The 23,253-nt window shown below is 52.6% G+C and overlaps 8 protein-coding genes across 8 annotated transcripts; 3 read left to right on the top strand and 5 right to left on the bottom strand.

The window, feature by feature from the left end:
• Nucleotides 1–2,960: 2,960 nt before the first annotated feature.
• Nucleotides 2,961–3,295, bottom strand: CCOS01_03140 (uncharacterized protein; the record flags this gene model as incomplete). The annotated part of the gene is made up of 2 exons (XM_060451326.1): nucleotides 2,961–3,221; nucleotides 3,281–3,295. The coding sequence occupies 2 exons, from the start codon at nucleotides 3,293–3,295 to the stop codon at nucleotides 2,961–2,963; spliced, it is 276 nt and encodes a 91-aa protein (XP_060317591.1).
• A 5,818-nt stretch (nucleotides 3,296–9,113) lies between these two features.
• Nucleotides 9,114–10,616, bottom strand: CCOS01_03139 (ZPR1 zinc-finger domain-containing protein; the record flags this gene model as incomplete). Its single annotated transcript, XM_060451325.1, has 2 exons — nucleotides 9,114–10,433; nucleotides 10,488–10,616. 2 exons carry the CDS (start codon nucleotides 10,614–10,616, stop codon nucleotides 9,114–9,116), a joined length of 1,449 nt encoding a protein of 482 aa, XP_060317590.1.
• Nucleotides 10,617–11,014: 398 nt separating this feature from the next.
• CCOS01_03138 (RNAse P Rpr2/Rpp21/SNM1 subunit domain-containing protein) lies at nucleotides 11,015–11,602 on the bottom strand (the record flags this gene model as incomplete). The annotated part of the gene is made up of 1 exon (XM_060451324.1): nucleotides 11,015–11,602. One exon carries the CDS (start codon nucleotides 11,600–11,602, stop codon nucleotides 11,015–11,017), a length of 588 nt encoding a protein of 195 aa, XP_060317589.1.
• Nucleotides 11,603–11,930: 328 nt separating this feature from the next.
• CCOS01_03137 (tRNA wybutosine-synthesizing protein) lies at nucleotides 11,931–13,184 on the top strand (the record flags this gene model as incomplete). The annotated part of the gene is made up of 1 exon (XM_060451323.1): nucleotides 11,931–13,184. One exon carries the CDS (start codon nucleotides 11,931–11,933, stop codon nucleotides 13,182–13,184), a length of 1,254 nt encoding a protein of 417 aa, XP_060317588.1.
• A 98-nt stretch (nucleotides 13,185–13,282) lies between these two features.
• Nucleotides 13,283–14,050, bottom strand: CCOS01_03136 (uncharacterized protein; the record flags this gene model as incomplete). Its single annotated transcript, XM_060451322.1, has 3 exons — nucleotides 13,283–13,445; nucleotides 13,518–13,836; nucleotides 13,927–14,050. The coding sequence occupies 3 exons, from the start codon at nucleotides 14,048–14,050 to the stop codon at nucleotides 13,283–13,285; spliced, it is 606 nt and encodes a 201-aa protein (XP_060317587.1).
• Nucleotides 14,051–14,886: 836 nt separating this feature from the next.
• CCOS01_03135 (origin recognition complex subunit 6) lies at nucleotides 14,887–16,104 on the top strand (the record flags this gene model as incomplete). The annotated part of the gene is made up of 2 exons (XM_060451321.1): nucleotides 14,887–15,068; nucleotides 15,135–16,104. 2 exons carry the CDS (start codon nucleotides 14,887–14,889, stop codon nucleotides 16,102–16,104), a joined length of 1,152 nt encoding a protein of 383 aa, XP_060317586.1.
• A 537-nt stretch (nucleotides 16,105–16,641) lies between these two features.
• Nucleotides 16,642–17,787, bottom strand: CCOS01_03134 (short-chain dehydrogenase; the record flags this gene model as incomplete). Its single annotated transcript, XM_060451320.1, has 3 exons — nucleotides 16,642–17,207; nucleotides 17,272–17,340; nucleotides 17,406–17,787. 3 exons carry the CDS (start codon nucleotides 17,785–17,787, stop codon nucleotides 16,642–16,644), a joined length of 1,017 nt encoding a protein of 338 aa, XP_060317585.1.
• Nucleotides 17,788–19,987: 2,200 nt separating this feature from the next.
• CCOS01_03133 (arrestin) lies at nucleotides 19,988–22,967 on the top strand (the record flags this gene model as incomplete). Its single annotated transcript, XM_060451319.1, has 5 exons — nucleotides 19,988–20,300; nucleotides 20,394–20,454; nucleotides 20,662–21,610; nucleotides 21,788–22,672; nucleotides 22,725–22,967. The coding sequence occupies 5 exons, from the start codon at nucleotides 19,988–19,990 to the stop codon at nucleotides 22,965–22,967; spliced, it is 2,451 nt and encodes an 816-aa protein (XP_060317584.1).
• Between the last annotated feature and the right edge of the window lie 286 nt (nucleotides 22,968–23,253).

Genomic DNA, 23,253 nt, shown 5'->3' with positions numbered 1-23,253 from the left:
GGATTGGTTAGTTGGTTCTTGGAGCGAGGCTGCCATCGAAGGGAGCAAAATAATCCAGGAGAAGATTACGGCAAGGTTGCTGGAGGAGGTGGATACAGCTAGCTCTATCAGCGAGAACAGATATCAAAGCTGGGAAGGCGTTCTCTTTCGTTTGGCGTTGCGACGGGATTCCTCCGCTAACATCGTCGCCCACCATCCGCTCCACACCATGGGGCCTCACATCGTGAGAAACGAACTACCCAAAACACCAAAAAGACATACAACACCAGGTATTCGCTGGTCGTCACCGACCCAACTACTAATCCGGCCCTCATTGGCTTGTCTATGGGAGAGCGGACGGGATCCCGAATTTTCCAATGGGTATGGTCGTATGTGGAAAAACGTGGTGTGTAAGTGGAGTATGATGCTTCGAGTCGAGCTGTGGCTACTCCTGAAGCGCTCAAACTTGGCGCAGTAAATGGACAAGATGTTAACAAAGGGCATTTAAAGCATTCCCATGCAATATACGAGGGGAAAAAGTCAGTTGCGGGCTAGAACAGTTGGTAGCGGGCCAAAGATGTCCATTGCGCTGAGATATTTGACCGTGGAGACGTAACATTTTTCTCACACTCATGTAGAGATATACAATTATCTTGGCTCGAGAAGATGTCAAACCACAATGGAATTCAGCAGGGAATGTGACTGGCTCATAGGCAAATGGGTAAGGTATGTGTTGGAAGTGAAGGTAGTCTTGATTTTGTCTCCTTATCTCGACTGGCAACTGGGCTGTCAGAATGTCGGTCGCTCGCTTGGTGTGAGGCGACTGCTCTCCATTGTCCGAGTATCGGAGTGGAAATGAATGAATGCGGCTGCCATCCAGACCAAAAAACACCATACACTAATCGTTCGATAACAAATAGGAGGAACCATGTCTTCGAAATTGGTAAGCTCTTGTAGCAAAAGCCGCCCTCGACCAGGCATCCTCCATGTGAGGAAAGAGCTTCACGTCAGCGACAGCCATTATGAGCGCACGAGCAACTCTAGAACAAAGTAAAAAACGATAATTCAATTGTCTTGACTTCTAAGGGAACATGAGTAGATTGAGTATCTAAGTAAGTGACTACCTGCCTCGGCGTCTCCCACCCTCTCTCTTACTCTCTTTGCCTATCCTGTAGATCCTGTACACAGATGCTTATCTCCCTAACTTAAATCTCTTGCCCTCAAAATCAGCCATCTCAAAAAACTAGCGATCATTTCACCTTTAACCTCAACGATATTTGGCCTCCAGAAGGGTGGCCAGACGTAGTGCGCACAAAGAGCGGTTGCTTGTGCCGAGAATCTCAGGAGAGAAAGGCTACCGACAAAAGAGCTTTCGAACAAATGGAATATAGAGCAGTATGGAATAAGTCTTGAGCGACTCAATCGTTCGCGTTTCAGAAGGCCACTGAGGAGAACCTCGCTCTGTTGAGGAAGCATGGCGGAGTGTTGAGAGCTGCCAGTCGTTGAAACGACTTTCTTCGCTATTAACTCAGTCAGATTGTATCCCTCGAGACTATTCCCAGAGGGAGAAGAACACTGTACTTGAACAGCCGGAGAGGAACGGGAGAGCCACTGATGGAGCTGTCGGACTGTCTCATCCGTTCGTGAAATCGACTCGTTCGAGGAGAAGCTCCCGTACAAGCATCGTCGAAGGGCAATCGCCAGGTGGAGTTTTCCCTGTCCGTCACCGCCGACTATTCCCTCACAGACTGGGTCACCGAAGGGGAGATGAACAGGTGGCAATGGGAACCAGAGCTGATCGACATCGCTGTATGGACTTACTGCTGAACAATCAACTGATTGCAACTCAGCTAACACAAGTCTCTAAGGCCAAGGTCAATGAATGCCACCCATGTGTCAATCTCAGCCAGCTTCTCAAGCCGTGTACTAGTCTCAAGGATCATGTGAAGGCAGCCATTCCTAGCATCGGAGCAATTGTGAAGGGCTCGCTGACTGCGGCTATTCTTGCAGACGAAATGTGCCTTAGCAGGACGTCCATCATAACGACCACCGGAGCCACAGGTGCGTCTCACGAAGGAGCCGTAATGATAGTAGCACCAAAACGTGCCATTGACGTGTTGAATTTCGAGTTGAATAGTCATTTCGGAAGGGGATGGTCTACGACCGTCTACCCCAGCAGAACCTCTGCTCAACTTGAGGAGGGACACAAGCCTCGGACGCTCGTCCTAGCAGTCAAGAACATGACTTCGGCAGAGTTCATTCAGGAGCAATGTCATTACTTTCTAGTCACTTATCAATACGTCTTAGGGAGATATGAAGGAAGTTGGGTCGCCACAAAATTGGAAGTCACGCTCCCCTAACTCGTTCCTGTCCATGATTCGATTCGGATCTCGATAAGGCGTGAAAAGGAGACTACCTCCTGCTCACAGCATCATGGAAACTCTGAGGTCTGGAATTTCTTGTTGTTTTAGGAGATAAAGCTCATTCACTATATGAATGACCTCACAGGCGAACTTGTCCATAAGGTCATGTGAATGCTCGACGTCAAGTCTGCACAGTCCCGGAGTAGAACGTCGCCGCCAGCAAAGCCCTTCAATATAAGGGACTGGTTTTGCTCTTCCAGCGCAAGAGTCCTTCTCACGGGTATTTCTTTGGGGTCTTTGGCGCATCGAACAGCATGAACCCTTCGAGTCAGCTTGTGGGATACCGTCTTTGGGCATTCAATGGTGTGTTCGTCTTCAAGCGAGCAGCCACCGTCCTCTATGCGCCGCGTCTTGGGGTTGCACAATTGAAATCGCCGTACTGACGTATAAATTTCAGGGAATCTCCATGTTCAAAAACAGGTCGACGGGCGTCGCACAAGTCCGCCACAAAGCCGTGCTGGGAACCGCTCCTCCTCAAGCCTGCGTCTTATCCTTCCCGCCGATTTTTACGTTGCTTGGGAGCAACTGCCGCGATAATGTCATCGGGACCAAAACGCCTCAGATAACGATGACAGAGATTAGAGTCACAACGTTGGCGATATGAATGACGACGAAGATGCTGTCGTTCATCTTGAATCGAGAGAGTAAAATGGTCTCCGAGCGTCTGCAGCAAGTGGCAAGAAGCAGAAGTTGGGCAATCTCAAGCCCGAGCAACTCCTCGAGGAGTCTAGTATTCAAACGACCCTTCAGGTCATCCGGGTCATTCTCGACAGAACTCCAGGCGCGAAGATTCTGGTTATTCCAGAGGTGCTCGAGGCCCTGTATTGCCGGGTTGTGGCTTTCATGTTAGGTGTCGGAAATGTTCAAACACGACAGACCATGTTCCAGTTCATTTGGATTATCGCCACCGACAGAAGGAAGGAAGCTGGAAGGAAGTCACTCTCTTTTCAAAGCCCCAGCGACATGTTGGTCACTTCCAGGGCCGTCGGTCAAAGTGTCATGATGACCAGTGCTCACCACGTCATCTGATGCAGGTATACAAGATCAAAATGGCAAGCTCTTTGATGGCAAGCCGGGTGGTTTGATGGGCAGATCGGAAGAACGCGGATATGGAAGAAGTTCCTCGAAAAATAATGAGAGACCACATCACGAGGCGGACTTGGTGGCGCGGCCAGTGCATCAGCAGTCAAGTCCTGGTCCGTTATCCCTACAACTTCAGGAATAACGACGCCCGTTCTGGGCATCGCTTCTCTTGTGGCTCATAGCAGAACCCTGGTAGCGACATAGACGTGGACAGCAAATGATATCTTTCGGTGAAGAGGGGAGGCTTTCGTCAGGCAAGGTGACACAAATTTCCCTTCCTTCTTGAAAGGATGGGAGGGGGGGTGAGGGTGAAGGGATGTCGGCTTGATGATACGTTGCGTAGTAAAGAAGGCCTTCAATGTTGGTTCAAGAGCATCCTCCAGTATGCATATAATGTCAGTGGCCAAAGATGTGTTGATGCCTCCAGTCTCTCAAACGTTCATGCTAGCGCATAGCTGTCGACACTTCGAGCTTTTCCATGCGTTTCTCAGAGTCTCTCTGTTCTCGTCAGGGTCTACTTCCCTGGGTCGTTCGCGGACGGGAAACAGGAAGGTTTACATCGTAGTCGCAGTACAAACCTTGGCGAACTCGCCCTCGACACCATGCTGGGTCTGCGAGCGAGGGTGAAAGGGAATGCGCCCCATGAGATGAGGCCAGGCTGAAATTGTTAAATCAGGCCGATTCCATCTCCTGGCGCCGAGAGGTCCTTTGACCAAGTGACAGTGGTGACGAACTCAATGCCATACACATTCTTGGGAATCAAAAACTCAACTTGGGTCGCCGAGGCCAGCCTTCGGAAATCCTATCAGTCATAAACCTATAGTAGCACTACTTTCGCCAGCACTCTATTAATGCTGTGCTCCGCGTTTAGTCTCTATATATCTATAATTATAACTTCTAATAAACTTATCATTTATACCATTAGCCTTATTATTAAAACTACCCATTACTAATATATTATGCCTCCCCGTATATATAAACAAAAGCCAGGGATAATTAAAATAATAAGGATAGTAGGGACAGCAGGGATAGTAGGTATAAAAAGGATAAAAGGGGCGGGAGGGACAAGAGTGGCGGGAGGGACAAGAGGGACGAGAGGAATAAGAAGAACGAGAGGGATAAGAGGGATAAAAGGGATAAGAGGGGTAGAAAAGAAGGTAAAAATAATAAGTATAAGAGAAATAATAAATATAATAAAAATAATTAAAATACCCTACTTATACGTAATTAAGTATTAGAGAAATAATACCCGCGACGGGCCATAGATAAGAATAGAGGATCGAGTAATAATAAAGTTGATAAAATTAGTTCGAGCAGTTTCTTATAGAAGATAGTGTCTATGATGCGAGGGGATCATTAAGATACTACTTCCAGTAAGGCATATTGAATGGACGAGGCCGATGACAAGGCGCAGTCTTGTTGCTTGGCTACTTTTTGCGGAGAGAGACAATGCGCCTTTAACTGGAGCGATCACGACGCCCTTGGGTAAAGGCAAACAGTGTCAAACCAATCTAATGAAAGTCAGTCAAATGTGTATCCCGTGTAAACAAGCGCCGCTTGTTAAGGCACGTCAGCTTGACGTGTACACAAGCGATCAAATACTTCTGTGGTTGAGCCATTAGGTCGAAGGGAATCTGAATGTCCTCGATGACTCCAGAAACATTGCCTTGAGAACAGTTGACTTGCGCATCCGTGAAGTGGACGAGACCGGTCGGCTATCGGCCGCTATCCCGCTTTTACCGACATACTCCGGTATGATTGGCCAATTTGCATTGGCCCCACTCGGGGCCGAGTACCATGGCTTCGCGCCACATTGGGAACGACCGGTCCGGAGTTTGCCATGCTAGCAAGGTGTAATCGCAATGTGATGCTGTCATGAAATGCTATGGATGTTTTGGACTTGAAGAATGCTCACGACATGAACATAAGTCTCGCTTCAGTTGTGTGTGCGATGCTAAGCGGGCTACCCCGGGGAAGCGCCGGATCTCGGGCTTGGCCGCCAACACTCAGATCTGGGGGTTTCTTCAACTAGACGATCACGTCGAGTGACAAAACCTCATCGTTGCGGAGAAGTAACAAGCTGAAGAAGGTTCCGATAACCTTATGTGAAACCTAATGGATGTCTGGAAAACTCCAACTTCTCAAGGTACTGGAAAGCTTCCTGATGTCATGGAATCGCGAATATGGCCAGGGCAGCTGGTCAACTAAGGCAGGTATGAGTTGTGCTGTGAGCTGTTGGTGCAGCTAAAGATGTTATCAGGAGGGAAATACTCTTGGTAGGATGTGGCTGAACGTGGCTGGCATAATCCATGCATGCATAACACATCCACCACAACAAGATCACATCTCTCCAATTTCTAGGAAACTAGAATGACTCTTCTCACTGTTGATACGTCTTCCTCCATGCTAGACATAAGCCACTTATTTAGTCGAAAGTGGTGACTTGCTTGGTGGGTGGTAACGCGCACTCGCTGTCACACCAGTTGAACAACCATTTGCATAAACAATGCATCTCAAAAGCAAAACAACCAGCACCTCTTACTGGCCCCATAAACACGGACCCGCATTGGGACTAGCGCATCCGTCCCATGCCACCAAGGTCAGCAAACCCCACCACTCCCCGCCTCACCGTTCGAACTCAGCCATCCGCATCAAAAACTGGCCCCCAGCCAACATAGATACGTTCCTGACCACAAAGATCATCAAATAAGATCAGGTAGAGTGGCCGAGTGGTTATGGCGCTGGTTTTAGGCTTACGTAATAGTTACCTTCACCAGTGGGAAACCGCGCGAGTTCGAATCTCGTCTCTATCATGATATCCTTTTGCTTTTTTGACATCTCAGCTAATGGGGAGATTGTGTATGAACTTTTGGTGGCTAGGCCTTTCCATTCTTCGTTTACATTCTCTTTCCTTGCCTAGAGCAGTATGTTTTTGCTTGGCATAGCCTGTTTCTCGGGGGTGCCGGGTTACTTTACGTATCGTCGAACCTAGACCTGAGATGCGGCTAGCCGCCCACCCATTCATTATTCCCGACAGCAAAGCCATGCGGCCATTCCAACAGCTGCGAATCGGGTAGGATGAGACGTGAAATTGTCTTTCGTCTCAGTGGTCACTGTCATATTGTTGCCCGCGCAGATCTCAGCAGATGAGTGTATGTCACGCTTGGCTACTATAATGCATCAAGGTATCTACTTTGCAGTAAGTGCCAGCAACTCTAATTCAGGTGTTCGCAAGCTGGAGTTTCCCAAGAAGACGAAAGACTCGACTTCTCGTAAACGCGTCTCGTCGCTGCTTCGCGGCTTTGATCGCATTGGTGTTAGCTAAAGAGGCAACACTTTCGTCTCTATCGTGGTAGGCATGCTGGTACGGCATGTTTGTCCCCAACGAGGAAGTGCTACCGACAGTGAAGTTGCACGTAATTGCAACAATGGAGTTACCCATAGAGCCAATCCAGTCTCAGAACAGAAAATATCACTCGGCATACCTTGATGATCCTCAATAGCCTCTTTCGGCTCGATGGCTTACCTTAGCTTGTAGCCTTCTCAGACAACAGTGCCTCCAGGCAATTCTCTTGCTCTTCTTCGAGTCCCTGGGTGTATCTGGGGACGCTCGCCTATGGTGTGTGCCCGATTCCACATCAACATCCCACCACAAACAAAGGGTGCCTCTGCAAGAGGCTCCATGTTACTGGACCTCTTCATACTGAGCCTCTTCAGGTATATTATATAGAGAATACACTTAAAGAACCGATCAGAAAGACTACTTATGATGACAGTGATAGTGACAGGGGCAGTGGCAAAGGTAGTGCTAGAGGAAGCTGTAGTAGTAGTTATTGAAATAGAGGCTCGAGATGTGTTGACATATGGGCAATCCTATTGCATACTCCAAAGGAAACAAACAGTATGCTAAGAAATAGACTGAACGCCAGCTCAAAGATTAAGCAGACTGGGATACGTCTGTAAGTCATAGCCACGGACTTTGAAAAGCAAGCCTCAGCTTCACAAGCTCGATGTTGCGAACATGTGACAAGGCGGCTGGCGTGGCATAATCACAGTGAGGTATAAAGCGAGAAGAACCTGCCCTTCGAGGATCTGCAAAGTAGTGGACCTCGATACCTGATACCTGATACCTTCATTTACAAAACCTTTGAGGCTAATAGAGCACTCTGACAATGGTTATTATCTCCGGCGACAGATCACACTTCTCCAGCCAACTTCATGATCAGAGGCGATTCCTCCGAGCTCATGGTATGAGGTCTGCCCATTGCAACGACCACATTTTGCAAAGCTGGACCCTATGTAGGTCAATCACGATGGCCAGTGAGGCCAGGAGGGCATACTGACACCGGTATCTCCATTCTAATCCAAATTCCTTGTCTGCCAGAATTCATGGGAGACTCACTCCGACGAGCTTTACCAGCATAGGCGAAGCTCAACCTTGGGCTTATGGGAGTGAACCACCCGAAACATGCTTGTGCTGAAGGTTGAACTCGGGCAGTATAGCACACCTCAGTCCGAAGGGTGGATGCATCCTCACTGTCCATGGAGTCTTCACATCAAACCCACCGAGTATTCCAATATTGATACTGCAGTATACGCATTACCCTGCATCGTATGTTCCTCAGGCCGACACGCCACTGGACGGCTCTCACCCAATCCTCTATAGGCACCAAAGACGCAACAGCTCTTAACAAGCACTGTCCGTTGTAGTCGATGGCCGAGCGGTACGATTCTATCGTATGTTGGCTCACGGTCCTACATAATGCCATGGATTGCTTGTTTTTTTCCTACAGAGACTACGGGTTCGAATCGAACTCCATCGCCGCGCTCCCCCCCCCCCCCCTCCCTTCTCCATCTCTCCCATGAGTTCGTGATCACCTGACCCTACTTGCCACGCACCGAAATTGTGGTACTGAAATTCCGCACCTTATACTCCCTACTATCAAAAATTCGCGCGGTAGGATTTACGGCAACAGTGTCATAATCGATGGCGTCGAGTCCATCCGCGCAGACACGGCGGGTTAGTATTTAGACGCCTTGAAGGCTGCGATCTCTTGCTGGCAACAATGACCTAGAGGCCTTTTGTCCCTTCTCTTGTTGGCGTAATTCTCGACACGATACACACGCCAGCCCGGTCGGAGGTGCAAGACAATTCGTGTCCACCCATTCTTCAAGTTTAAGGGTTCTTCTGTCTAGGATGAAGGGCAGGGTATCGTCTGGCGTTACAGCCATAGAGGTAGAGGCAAGTAGTATTCCGCAGAACCATTCCGTCATCGCCAACAATGTCTATCAACCAACTTCCTACCGAGACTCTGTTGCTCATCTTATGGTGAGGTATACACGTGTCAAAGAGACAACAAGCGTCATCGGACGACATCGGGTATCGACGGCCGTACGATTCCGCCAGCGCACCTTGTGGACACCCACCAAAGACAGTTGACACGAGAAAGAATCACAAAACGCGTCAATAAATTTCAAGGCTTCAAAAACTTTCCAATAACCCGTCTATGCATAGGTATCATCATCATGTACTTCTTTTTATCAACCCCTGCGCACCCACATTCCCTTGACTAGAATCCAAATAGGTCATACCACTCATCCCATCCCTCTCTCCTCGTGCACCACGTCCTATGAGCTCTTACCCATGTTGGCGTCCAAAAGTTTGTCAAGGTCAGCCATCTTCTTGGCCGCTTCCCTCTCCTCAGCCTCCTTGGCAGCCTCCTCCTCGTAGCCCTCCACCTTCATGTCGTTCAGTCCAAGCTCCTCTTCCTCCTCGTGTGTGCGGTCGTAGTACTCGCGCTGGATGGATGGGTCAGGCGCGGGAGGGTCGACAAGCGGCTGAACGAAACTGCTGGCGAGGGGATCGGTGAGGATGACGGTAAACTCGCGGTTGCCGCTGATGGCCTCGTCGAGACCGTCAAAGAAGGCGGTCCACTTTGACTTCTCAGCAGGATCGAGAGAGTCACCGCCGGATCCACCGTCGGCTTGGAAGATCTGGCTCTTCAGGTCGTCGCGGACCTGAGTCAGGAGACCCTCGATGGTGGTGAAGCGACCGCCAAGGGTGCCTGGGTTGACTGATAGGTTGAGCTCGGGGCACTCGAGAGCGCAGGTCTCAGACTTGAGGATATCGCGGGCGAGATCGATTTGGCCATTGACCTTGATGATGATCTTTTCTCCCTTTTCGGGGATCTCACCACCGGTCTTGACGTCGTTGGAGCGGTAGCCGCACTCGTCGCAGACGGTCGACATGAGGACGACCTGCTTGAAGTGGGGGATGTCAACCATCTTCATGTGTGTTGTGCATGAGTGCATGCAACCCGGACAGCTGGCGGGGAAACTGTAAACTTCGTTGGGAATGATGTCGCCCTCAGCGGTCAAGCCCGGGTTGGCGGCGGCAGCCAGCTCGTCGGCCTGTGCGGCAGAGATGCCCAGAGCTTCGTTCTGCTCGGCGCTGCGAAGGTACTCGTGCTTCTCCCACTTGCCAACACCGTCCTTCAAGTCGGGTGTGATGAAGGAGTTGCCGGCGGGGTCGTCGACGGTGACGCGGAAGGGGAAAGAGCTGCCGTCGAGCATGGCGCGGCCCTTTTCGATAATCTCGGCAATCTTGGGGTAGACTTCGGGCATCTGCTCCTTGCGCGCTTCCTGTCCAAAGTCGAGATCGTTGATGATTGTGCTGAGGAGACCCTCCACATTTGTAAGCTGGCCCTTGCCGGCGGGCACCTCGAGGTCGAGCTCGATGAACTTGACGGTCGCCGTGTCGGACTTGACAACCTGGCGCGCAAAGTCGTCCATCGCGGTCAGGCGGAGCTCGTAGTGTGTGCCCTTGGGCTGGATGGAGCCTGCAGGCTGGACTTCGCTGTTGGCGAAGCCGCACTCTTCGCAGGCAAATGACATAATGATGATTTCGCGGAAGTAGGGGATCGAGGTCAGGAGCAGTCTGGTGTTTCCCTGAACGCCAAGTTAGTAAGACAATCAAACAGTTGGGAGGCAGCGCATGCTCACGTTCTTTCCACAGTTCATGCAGAGAGACTCAATCTCCTCGACAACCTTCTGGTCGTCGCCGCCATCGACCTTGGAGCCGATGGCCTCGAAGAACTCGTTGGGGGTCGTCTTGGAATCGGGGGCGGCCATGGCGAATGATTTGTTGTTGGCAGGTGTTTCTTGTGAACTGTCGTACTTTCTCTTCATTGCGCAACGACGGGGTCTCGTTGTCGGGTTTTTGTTATCGGGGTCGCGGGGGATCCAAGATTGACTCGGTGGGATGGCGATGGCGGGGTCTTGAAATTTTTGGAGGGGCAATCGCAGCTGCAGGCCCTGCAGGCCGGGCACCGATGTGTGTCATTGAGCGGGTCCCTGGGTTCCTCCCAAGGCAGGAAACCTTCGAGAATATTCCCGAGAATAGCCCGCCCGCTGGCTGGTTTGTCATGGCCGCCACCGATAGAGGACCACGGAGCTGGATGCCATATCTTAGCTAAGAGGCCAGATGTCGTGAGCCTCATGAAGCGAAGGCTGTATAGACAAGGCCTTTTTCAACCCAGTCGACCAAAATCAGCAAGACTCAGATTTCTGGCCCCCGAAGAAGAGGTCTTGGCTTGGCTAAGAAGAGCCTGCAGCCCTGCCTTGCGGTTCTTCGCACGCTTCTTGCTGCTAGAGTTGGACGCGGCCGGTTTAGCTGCCTCGGCCACAGTGGCTTGTTGCGTCTTCGCCGCGGACCGGTGCTCAATTTTGGCCCGGCGTCTCACGGCCGGTGGCGGCGCAGGGAACGAAATCTTGGTGATGCGGCTGCACTTCCCACAGCTGAAAAGCTTTCGCGTGCCAGACCGCTGCTGAGGTTCGAGCTTCGTCTTTGATGCTTGAGTCGTGACACTACGTCTCTTCCTCTTCAGTGCCTTTTCGGTCTCGAGCTTGAGCGTAGTGCCCTGACCGGGAACCATGATGTTACCGCAGGCGCCGCAGACGTGTTGTCGTTGAACGTCGTTCTGCTCTACGTCGTTGATGAACATGAGCTCGTTATGGTGGCTCATCAGGTACGCTGAGGTCTCGGGGGCGGACGCCCTGAGGAGATGAGCAGCATCATTAAGATAGCTCAAATGCGCTGGCAAATTTGAGGCGTCCATCCTCTTACTGAGATCCTCAGGAACTTGGTTTGGAAGAAAAAATGAAGGTGACGATAAGAAAACAGAGTAAGTGAGTCCTAACGTATGGTACGCTGATTTTGGGTTGTTTGGTTGACGGTACCCCACTCCCAAAGCACTTAGGTACTCTGCGCAGTCCTCAAGGTGGCAGCCGTGGTGACCCCTGTAAAGTAGTCTGATGCCCCAACAGAGTCGCAACACCAAAGATTTTGGTCGCATTCTGCACTCAGTGAAGGATTACACGATCTTCAATGTCCAAGGGTATTCTTACTTCGCTTTAGACAACTTCCAACCATAAATCAAAGTCATGATGGCCGATGGGAAGGGGAAATCGCGAGGTAAAAAACCCAAGCCTGAAAACCCAATATCCGCAGCCACTAGAGCTTGGCTCATCTCATTACCGACACAAACTCAACCATGGCAAAGCCAAGACGAGCTTGAGACTCTTCTCAACCAGCACACACCCAAACGCTTCACAGTCTATGAGCCCATGCTGTTACTCCCTAATGGAAGTTTCAGCAAGGGCTCATGGCCAATCATCCTCAACCACCCAGACGTCAGCGAAGATGAAATCCATCACCTGTGGGAAACAATCCTTCGAGACGTCTCCAAGACCGGCTCAACAACTCTGACGCATCTCGCCGTCAATGAAGGCATCCCTCTACAAACAGACACAGATTCGGATGGTTCGGCTGTGGAAAAGAACGAGAACATTCTGCGAACACCAAGCGGGCTCAAGATCCTCCATGGCGACTTTGGCCCCTCCAATAACCCCGCCAACCCCTTGCCCCAAGATTTTGAGGGAGCTTTCTGGGTGTCGACTAAGCAAAACGGCATACATCAAACATGGGCTCCTCGATGGACCATGTTCAGCCGGGGTAACATCAAAGAGAAGACGCGCCTCCTCGACTTTCATAGCCAAGCCAGTCCAGACACCACGTTTCCTCGCCGTCAAGTACTAGCACCTGCTCTCAAGAACTATTGGGCGGTGGACATGTACGCAGGCATCGGCTACTTCACCTTCTCCTACGCAAAGCTGGGACTGAAGGTCCTCTGCTGGGAACTCAACCCATGGAGCGTCGAAGCGCTCCGCCGCGGTGCCGTTGCCAATGGCTGGCGAGTCAAAGTCATCCAAGGAAAAGACCTGAACCTACCAGCTGCACAACTCTTCACGGGCGACGAGCAAATCACAATCTTCCTCCAGGACAACCAGCAAGCCAGGCCCAGGATAGGCGATATGCGGGCGTCGGGCACGGCAGTCGACATCCTACATATCAACGGCGGCCTTCTCCCCACCAGCGAGCCTACGTGGCGACCGGCCTGGGACATCACCGCGGGGTGCGAGAACGACTGCTGGCTCCATCTCCACGAGAACGTCGGCGTCCATGAGATTGAATCGCGGCGCGCACAGATCCAACGCCTTTACGACGGTTGGGCGGAAACGGCAAACGGCGGCGGGCGAGCCGCGACGGTCGAGCATGTCGAATTAGTCAAGACGTACGCGCCCGATGTATGGCACTGCGTCTTTGATGTACATATTACAAGATCTAGTAGTGTTACATGATCGTTTCATGAATCTCTCTTTCTCGTCGACGTCGTCATATCCTATCCTGCCTTATGTATTCATCAACCCCGGCCCCGGCCCAGAAGGATCCGAAGCGGCTATGACCGACGGAACTTTTGCGGAATGTTCTCCTCCACGACGGCCATGTGGTCGAGCTGCTCTTGCCTATCCTGCGCGTCCTCCATCGCCTCATGCTTCTTGAAATGTTCGATATCTTCGGGGTGGGTCAGGTCTTCGAGCTTGGTGTTTTCGTCATGGTACCTAGATGAGGCGAGTTCCCGTCAGCTCCTTATTCTTCCTCTATGTTGATTGGGACCGCAGCAAATGACTTACTTCTCCCAGTGGTGAATCTCGTACTCGTACTCGTCGTCACCGTGGTGTCCCGGACCCATGCCGACGTCGGGAAGCGTCTTGCCGCTGGCGATGAAGGCGTCCCACTCGGAGCGGTTGACGTTGCCGTCGTGGTTGGTATCAAGCAGCTCCATGAGGTCGTGGAGGATGTCGAAGCGCTTCTCCTCGGAGACGTGGTGATTCGTCTCGTCAAAGAGGCCGTATGTGCGGAGGATCTCGTCGCCTTGCCAGACGCCGTCGCTATTGTAGTCATGCAGGGTGAAGAAGGAGGCCGAGTCCCAGCCTTCCATGTGGTGCTCCTCTGTAGATGGACGGAAGAATTAGCAGTCAGCAAACCCAGTCGCGCATATACTTTTTCGGATATCTCTAGGATTCTGTAACTCTTGCATACCAGCCATGTGCTTCGTCATCCAATCGGCGTTTTCATCGACTATGGGTTTCTGGCTGTGGTCGCCGCCGCCGTGGGCGAGAGCGCGGCTGGCGAGTGCCAGAGCGGCGAGGTATACGGTGTGCATCGCGGGTATGATCGCTGGAGGTACTTGTCGGATTGGGAGTTTGCTTTCCGTGTTAACGAGATGGAGACGCAAGTTTGCTGATCGTTGACGACACGTGTAAAAATTGTAGACAAAAGGTCAGACACTCTTGAATGAGGTACACAATGGGAGCTAGGCGCCGCTGAAGTTGAACAAAGAGCCACCAATGGAAGGTTTTTGGGGGGCAGATCGATGGGTACGGTATCTAAGTACCTAACTTAAAACAAGGTTCAATTAAAAGAAAAAAGGCTGGAAAAAAAAAGCTAGGCGAGGGCGGGAACTTTGCGGTGTCGGATTGCTAAGGAGAACACGGTGGACTGGAATGGGGAATGGAGAACCAGGAACGGGGGAATGGGAATATTCACAGGAACAGGTGGCGTTCCGCCATGGCCAATTCAGGGGATTGCCTTCGGAGCCTCATACACTCCCACACTTCCGTCCCTTAGCCTTTAGGGAGCGGCAGACGCACAGATCGGCGATTGACAGGGGCCCGCGGGGGGGCCACGGGGCTTAAACATTCTAGACCCGGGGTCGCGGCGTGCCAATTAAGCTTGGGTGCCTCGGTGACGCAACAAACCCATTCTCAACACCACCTCAGCTCCCGAACCCTTTTCTTCTCCAGCTTGACACTTGACGCCAAAAACCGATTCGACCTTGCCCGCCAGCATAGGAAGAAAAGAGAAACGCAGCGAACACCAATTGAGACAGCCGCGCATAAAGCAACGTGCCAAGAGTCTCAGGACTGATATTCAGCTCCTACGCGCCTCGACGCGTCTTGCGCCAAAAGTTCTTCAACCTATACAATCTCACTCCTCACAATGAATCGATCCATAGAACAAACGCTCCTCTCGCTGATGCCAACTCACGGCTCAGCTCTGCCGCCTTCCCTGGTAGAACTCGCGGGATCCTTACTAGCACAGTCAAGACACCGAGCAAGCACATTAAAAGCAGACGAGGAAATCGGGCGGCTATACGCATGCGCTCACATCGCCTGCGATAGGTAAGCTCACACCCAAGCACAACCCCCTTCTGCTCGAGGGAGATACTAACACACGCACTCTGCCAGACTCAAAATCAGCCTAGATCTCCCCCCAATCGAACCCCGACCGCCAATTCCCCCTCGAATCTACAAGCGCCTCTACAGCCACCTCGACAACATCCTCCCCAACACAGCCCTCAACCGCACCCCAGGCAAGAACGGCACCCCGCGCAACAGGCAACGCCACGGCGTCGACTCCCCCGTCAGGACACCGCACCGCCCGACCCCGACAAAGGACAGATCCCTCGCGCAGTTTCGAACCGGCGGCAACTCGGTGGCAAACGGCAGCGTCCCCAACACCCCGACGAAATCCACGGGCAAAGTCGCCTACCCGTCCGACAAGTCGGGCCTCCACTTTTGGATCCAGCCGACGATCCGCCTCATGTGCAGGGAAACTAACCAGAAGCACCTGGCACCGACGATGCTGGCTGGCATGGAGTACGTCGTCGTCCCCGGCGGGCTGCGGACGCGTGACGCCTGGGTGCGGGAGAACCTGGTCGCGCTGTGCGGCGCCGTGTATTTCTTTGTGGCGCAGCAGGTCCGGAAGCTGGCGACGGGGGAGGATGTGGATCGGGAGAACTACGTCCCTGCACGGAAGCAGGTGCTGGAGCTTTTGGCCAAGGCGAGGGAGGAAGTTGATGCGCGCGGGTTGGACGAGGATGAGGTGTGGGAGGGGTGGGCGCCGGTCAAGAGCAAGGACTTTGATGCTGCGGTGAAGGAGGTCTCGGAGCGGGGATGGTTGGACGCGGATTGGTATCGTAGTTTGGGGGATGTGATTGAGGCGGGCCATATGATTGCTGATAGCCATGGTCGGGGAGGGGATAATGCGGGTGCGTACAAGGCGCCTGTACGCGGGGCGGACACAATGTTTCTGGAGCGGTATGATTTCTTGAGCGAGAAGAAGCGCAGGGATTACAGAATATGGAAGGAGAGTATCCTGAGGAGGATAGACTTGATGGAGAAGGAAAATGGTGATGCCATGGAAGTAGATGGCTAGGGGGGGTGAGAAGGATATCAAATACCACGACGAAGATCCAAGGGAAATGCCTAGACTGGGAGGCACTTTGTCATATGAGGCTGTTATTGTGATTAGCGGAGCCGGTCTGCCGGACGCGGCGACGATAAGCTGGTCAGTTGGCGTTCGAAAGAGGCCATCAATCTGTTCGGTCACTGTTGCTGTGAACTATCACGACACTTTCGCGGAAGCCCTTCTACAACTCCATGGAGCACTGCTGAAGCTCCCCAGGGGGTCAACCTACCCTCTCATTGTTCCCTAAAAGTCATGCCCATGTTGTTAGCCCATGCTGTAGGACTGAAACTCTAGCTTCGATCGTCGGAGTGAACCCAACTCTCTCAAGCGTATCGTTCACGCGATTTTAACCTGGAATATCCAAAGTTCTCAATGGCAGCGCGAAGTACAGAGTGAAAACTTCAAATTCTATAAACGATATGTGCATGCTACTTCTTTTTCAAACCATCGTCATGAGCATCATCACAAAGAACTTCTTCCCCCTTTCCCACCCCAGGCCAAGAATCACTGATCGTCCTCAAGCCCAACCATCTTCAAACTCTCAACCCACAACCTCTTCTCCGCCTCGGGGTCAAACGCCGCCGGCGCGTACCCCGGAGCAAGCATCCCAGCATCAGGCTTCATCGCCTCCGCCTCGGCACAATCCTCGAGGTACTTGCCGCCCTTGCCCTCCCACTCCTTGGCGACGGCAGCCCAGACGGAGGTGGCGGCCCCCTGCGCGGGGCTCTTCATGACCTTGTGGACGGCCGGGTCCTTGATCATCTCGGTGATCTCGGGCTGGTGGCGCTGGAGGGGCGTCTCGATGCCGCCCGGCATGAGGCTGAGGGCGTGGAGGCCGCGGGCGCCGTAGCGGCGGTCGAGCTCGTTGGCGAAGAGGATGTTGGCGAGCTTGGCCTGGCCGTAGCCCGCCCAGGGGTGGTACTCTACAGTGTGGTCAAAGTTGAAGTCTTCGAATTGGATGCGGCCGCCGCGGTGGCCCGAGGAGGAGACGGAGATGACGCGGGAGTTGAAGGTTGGTGTTGAGGAGGCGAGGAGGGTTGACTTGAGGAGCTGGAAGAGGAGGAAGTGGCCTGGATTTTGGGTGTTAGTGGAATTGGAGTCCCCTCTGTTGGCATTGTGAGTTGAAGTGCCTACCGAGGTGGTTTGTGCCGAATTGGGTTTCGAATCCGTCTACGGTCTTTCCCTTGGGGCAGGCCATGACTCCTGCTCGTTACATTAGCTCATGTTGAGACCCCTTTTCACCCGTCCCCTCCTCAAATATCACATACCAGCATTGTTCACAATGACATTCAGCTTGTCCGACTTTGCCAAGAACGCCTTGGCGCCCTCCCTCACGCTCTCGAGAGATCCGAGGTCCAACTTGATGACCTCGACCTTGCCGGGCTTGCCATCCGAGAGAATATCCTTGGCGACCTCCTCGCCCTTGGCAACGTCGCGGACGGTGATGTAGACGTCGGCGCCGGCGACGTGAAAGGCCCTAGCGGTTTCGGGGCCGAGGCCGCCGGGGGAGCAGCCGGTGACGATGACGACTTTATCGGTCCACTTTCCGACGAGGCCTTGGTCTTCAACAATTTGGACTCCCGTGGGGCGGCTGTCGTTGGGACCGGAGGTGTCCTTGTGTTGTTCGGCGTAGGGTGCGAGGATGGACATGGTTGCTTTTTTCGACAGAAGGGTGTGTTTTTGTGATTTATAGCTGTGGACTTATACGTCTTCTTCGTGATTGTGGAGTAGGTTGTTTGTTGGAGTTTATGGTTCTTCTGTGCGTTCTTGTTGATCTGATTGATGGTGATGATGATTATAATTCGAGGTGATGGGAGGTTTCGTCCAGTATTTATTTACTTCGTCAACCCCATGTCTTGAAGTTAGTTACATGACGATGTCTCATGGGGATGCGGCCGACGCGGCCGCACTGACCGCATGGGATGCGGAATGCCTGGAGCTAATGACCTTAAAGCCGCATTTGCTAGGGGAATTTCTGGATTTTAGAATTAAAGTTTAGTGGCATCGATGCCATCCCACCTTCTTTCAAGTTCCCGGTGGGATTGCTATTGATGCACCAGAAGTAGTTGTAGATTTTGTCTTCTGGAGAACCTGAAATTCATCGTGGCTCTTTGCTCACAACTTGAGAATAAGAGCATTGTTGAGCACTTCCTATACGGTTCTATGTAGTCGATACTTCCTAGCACCTTGTTTTCTGAGCCTGATACCCGTACTCCACGGTCCGTCGTTAGGTAACGACCAAACATTTCAACAGCTAGGTTCTGTCGACTTGGCTGCAAGCTCCTGACCGACAGTCGTGCGGACAAAGGTCCGCATTACATAACACCCCGCGAGTCCGCAAATGTGGGCATCATTGCAGGATGCGGACAGAATTAAGACCGACGCGGGATTGAAGTTGACTAAGGTAAGGTACGAATACGTAATCAGGCCGGAATTAGGCGATAAGATGGCGGTGACAACCAGCCTTACGTAAGGCACATTAGAGGGAGTCTCAGAGGAGATATCCAGCAATGGAAGCACGTGATGGCGGGATTAAGGTCTCGAGGCAGACGGCACGTGCATCTCGACCCACACCTGCCTGAGAGGCATCAAGCACCTCATCACAAGCAAAATAACCTCGTCCATCCCATGTCCAGACCCAAGATGACGCATCGAGAGCCCGTGCCGCAGATTCAGTCCGATGATTAACAAGGTGTGCTGACAACCCGAGCCTGAGGTCCGGGACAGAGTCAGCAAGTCAGGTCCTGAAGTTCGAAACTCGGATCGATACCGAGGGCCGGTGTCGTCTGTGATTGGAACCCGGGGGCGGGCGGGCAGCTTTTGGGAAGCTCACCCCTGCTCCCCGCTCTTATGGACCCTACACCTTTTGAGGTTGTTCGTAAGTCCGGGGTGCCCAGGGCTGTGCAGGGCATGGCGAAGCTTCAGTGCCCCCAACTTTCCAGGGACCATGGAGCCATTCCCAAGGTAGCCTTCCAGGGTGGGTGAGCTGAGGAGCTATACGGATGATACGGATAGACGAAGCAGGTGAACAGCTTATACGTGCTTATGTACAGAGCGAAATTTTCTCGCCTAGACCGGAAGAGACCGGTAGCGAGATGAAGCTGAGGAAGACGAATACTGGTAATCCGAAAATAGAGCACGATGAGCAAGACATGTCGACTAGATTTTGTCGCTGTTCATGACATGCGAGTCGCGTCATGAATAGATTGAAACATCACCGCGGCTGTTAATCTCCACGTTATTACAAGTGCTTACTCGGTTCATGACGTTACCAGCCAGGAAGCACCTTGGAAGTTGACAAGAGAAATGTCCTGGTCTTGGTAAATAATTTAGTACATTAAATGCGTGCGTTCAGATACGAAACTACATATCGATGAATAAGGTACCAGGGAGGATGGTATAGGTACGGCTTTGAGTTAGGTTGCTCATGTTGAAGGTGTTCGCCTAGAAATCCTTTATTACCAAACATGGGAAAATACAAAAATCGATGCCCAGTGCACTTGCAATAACCACGGCCTCAATCCCAAACACCGGGTATGCGAATGCAGGAAATAGCCATCTGCTTCCCACTTTCCACATTCTGTTCTCGCTCCTACCCAGATAGGTGCCAAGGCTCTGCTCTCAGGCTGTCAGGGTAAGGTAGAGCTAGAACTTACACGAGACACTGCAATCGTGTTGGAGGCATTCCCCGCATCTTTCCAGTGCGCCAATCGTCCCAGCAATCATTCCCTAGTCCTTAAACCCCTACCCCTTCTAGGCTTCCAGGTAGGTAAGTATCTCTCCCTAAGTCTACTTCCTTGTGAGTACCTCTTCCTGGTCCCAGCCGCTAATTTGAGTCGAATCAAAACAGATGATCCAGAAAGCTTCGTTGGAAGACGCAATGTTGGCTTCCGTTCCCTCCGCCGTTGGACACCTGTTGGTCAAGGAACCGATCCAAACCAAAACATCCCCCCAGATTCCCGCTCAGACACCGTTATCCGACACGCAAGCCATCACGACGACTGGCCCTCCAACGTGGACACCGGGCTCTGCTTTCCAAGTCCCATACTGCCACAGACGCACTCATCTCAAGTGTGGCTCAAAGGAAGAGGCAGAACCACCACGAAGCCCCCAAGTACACTCCTTGTACCGATCCTCTCATCTCTCTGCTGCTCACCCCCCTGGTAGACAACCCACAGCTCAGCGGCTGAGCAGCATACTGCCCAATCACTACAAACATCGACACACCAGCGGAGAGTGAAGCGAATCCCACACAGAGCGCAAACTGCCGCCTTCGGAGCCTGATCCATTGCAGTGCAAAGCCCAGCATAACAGCCAGTCAGTACTGCACGAATACCAACAGGGGACTTGCCATCTTACACCCATATCGACGTGCATTGGTGCACATGGGAAGCTGAGTGTACTCCCCAAACACCTCTTACACTCCGAGGAAGAGACGAACAACGAAGGGAAGAAAGGAAGAAAGGGCACAAGACAACGAGACAGCGGAAACAACGGCGGATCAGCAAAACAAAGTTGGCATAGACAGACCAAGGGCCGTGTGCAGTGCCCATCTCTACCCGCACAGCCCCCCGCCACATCGGGCCCCTCCACCAACAACCAGCCTCCCAGTCTACTACGTCTGTACGGATCCAATACGTCTGAGTATTCCGTACAGATACCTTACCTCGAGAAAGCTGTGGTGTCTACTCCGTCCACCCTTAAATCGCCAAGCTCAGTGTGCCACTTGCACGACTCCATTCGCAACCCACCACTCATCCCAGAGCTTCCCTGGCCCGATTTGACCGAGCGAGCCTCGCGTGTTGCTGCTTCCGTTGCGACCGCTGCTGCTGCTTATGCTTGTCTTGGGAAAATCGATGCAGAAGCGAGAATAAGCTGCATCAGCCCAGCTGCACCCACTCAGAACTTAGGTGCCCTGTTTAGCTGCTTCACCTTGCTGAGGTACACAAGTCGCGCGACCTTGTGGCCTGGGCTGAGAGGTCTTGTTTCTGCTGGTCACTGCTCTCGATTCTTCTTCTTTTCCACCCCCCATTTCCGCACCCTCTCCAACAACCGCCCGCCGGTCACATCTCCAGACTCCGGAACAGGGCGCCGCTTTCTCCAACCCCTCCGACCTGACTTTGCGCCAACTCCCATCAACGCCCATCTCGACGCTGGAACGCGCACTGCTAGCAGTACTCGCCACAGCGCCCGGCCCGACGAAGCCAAACCCCAGGCTACCGGCCAACTGCGATCCGTTCATGTAATGCCGCCGCTTGGCCTTGCGCTCTGCTCTTGCTGTTGCACGTCCCCGATAGCTTGGACTCAACTGTCTGGACCCCACACCCACCAGGCGGCAACGCGCGCAGCGCCTAGGAAGCACGACTGCCGCCCACCGACACGCATGAGAACCTCACCTCTATCATCCGCCCAACGCCATTACCACTTTCACGCCGACGAGAGACGCATTCTGGATACTCTGGCGATCCAGCCAGTATGGCCGCCTTCGTGAGGGTTTCTGGTCCGCCCAACAGCAGCTTTCTGGTCGGCTACCCGGGCATTTCTGCGACGCTAGTACGTTGGACCCTCTGTGATGACGTCGGGGAGGCTGATGTGGTCAAATTACCCTTTGCGCGCTGTTTGCTGACACCTTTCTTTGCTCGCAATATAGCCCCGAATCGAAGGCAAAGTCGAGATCCGTCCATCACAGGGCTATTCCATGCCCGTTTCCGTTTCGCTGGTGCGCATTTGTCTACAGCGGAGAGAAACAATACACCCCGCCGCCGAGAATGTTGCGAAGAGGCACCTGGGAACCCCGAGAAGGGAAACGACGGACGTAGTCGGCAAAGAGCTTCTGCTGTTCAGATGTCAATCAGGAAAGGATGCTGAGAGCGTCATTGCGATGGATTTGCCGTTCGTCCTGTTCATCCCGTTTGGAAGAGGTGGCGAAGAAACGAACCGACGAATACCCCCGGCATCATTGCAACTCCCCAGCCGAACGGCCGAGACGTACTACGAGCTTGTTGTTACCGTGCAACAAGGACACACCCTACAGAACAAATACTCCTTTCCTATACCACTCCAGCGATACGACACTTTGTCGACCTTCGGCATGTACAACAAGCCAGAGTCGAGGCAAGTCAGCGACGCAAGCGTTGTCACACTGGGCATCTCGGTCCCCAAATGGAGCTACGGCCCACTAGACCCGATAACAGTCTATATAAAACTAGTACCCAACCCCGACTGGATGAAGAAAGCGTTGAAGGTTACGATTCAGAAGATCACCGTCACCATCGAGGAGGAGATCACGTACAACCCAGAAGGCGACGAGCCTACGAAGAAGGTCAACAAAGTTGCCAAGAACACGCAGTTGGTCAATACGAAAATGCCCGAGGCTGGATATGCAACAAATTTGGGCTTAGTGTTTCCCTCAAAGGACTTGCGCGATCCGGACGGCATCATTCGCAGAGGAAAACCGGCCTTTCCGCTCTATGAAGTTACTTCGTTCACGACGAGCTCAACCTTGTACAAGATTGAGTTTTATTTGACGGTCAAGGTACGTCTATCAGACTTTGCAATAACTTACCCATGCTCACAGACTTCACTAGGCGCAGCTAGGATCGACCAGAGATTTGACCGTCAGGCAGCCGCTGGTTATTTGTCCAATGGACCAGCAAGCGTGTAAAGAGGAAATGGACGCCATCGAACAGGCTGCAAAGGACGCCTCGCATGTCGACCCGAACAACCCTATGCTCCCTGCCCGGGCGATTGTTTTAGCGAACGACCGAGAGTCTCTCAAGACGTTGGGATTATGTCTGGTGGGAGGGCAGAAGAAACCGCTGATTGAATGAACGACTGGCCGAAATCGTACGGAGTAATTGTATGAATTGCGTGGCGGAAATCTTGGCGCCGGGCTGCGGGGTACGAGACCAGCCAGTCGAGAGGGCTGGCGATCTACCCCGTAACAGCAAGCTTATATCTGATAGGGCTGGTTGGTTGCATACTTGCTTCTGCTTTCCAGTCACAGATTTTGCAAAGCTGTGGCCCCGTGACAAGGTCGACTGAGCCGGCGCAACTGTCGGAATTGAAGAAACCTGCTCAATGGATGGGAGGAGGCCAAAAAGGGAGACGGGATTG

This window comes from Colletotrichum costaricense (assembly GCF_030867565.1).
Source record: "Colletotrichum costaricense strain IMI 309622 chromosome Unknown Scaffold_3.1, whole genome shotgun sequence".
Classification (NCBI taxonomy): Eukaryota; Fungi; Ascomycota; class Sordariomycetes; order Glomerellales; family Glomerellaceae; genus Colletotrichum; species Colletotrichum costaricense.
The sequence above is the reverse complement of the archived record's forward strand: the minus strand, read 5'-3'. Positions and strand labels throughout refer to the sequence as shown.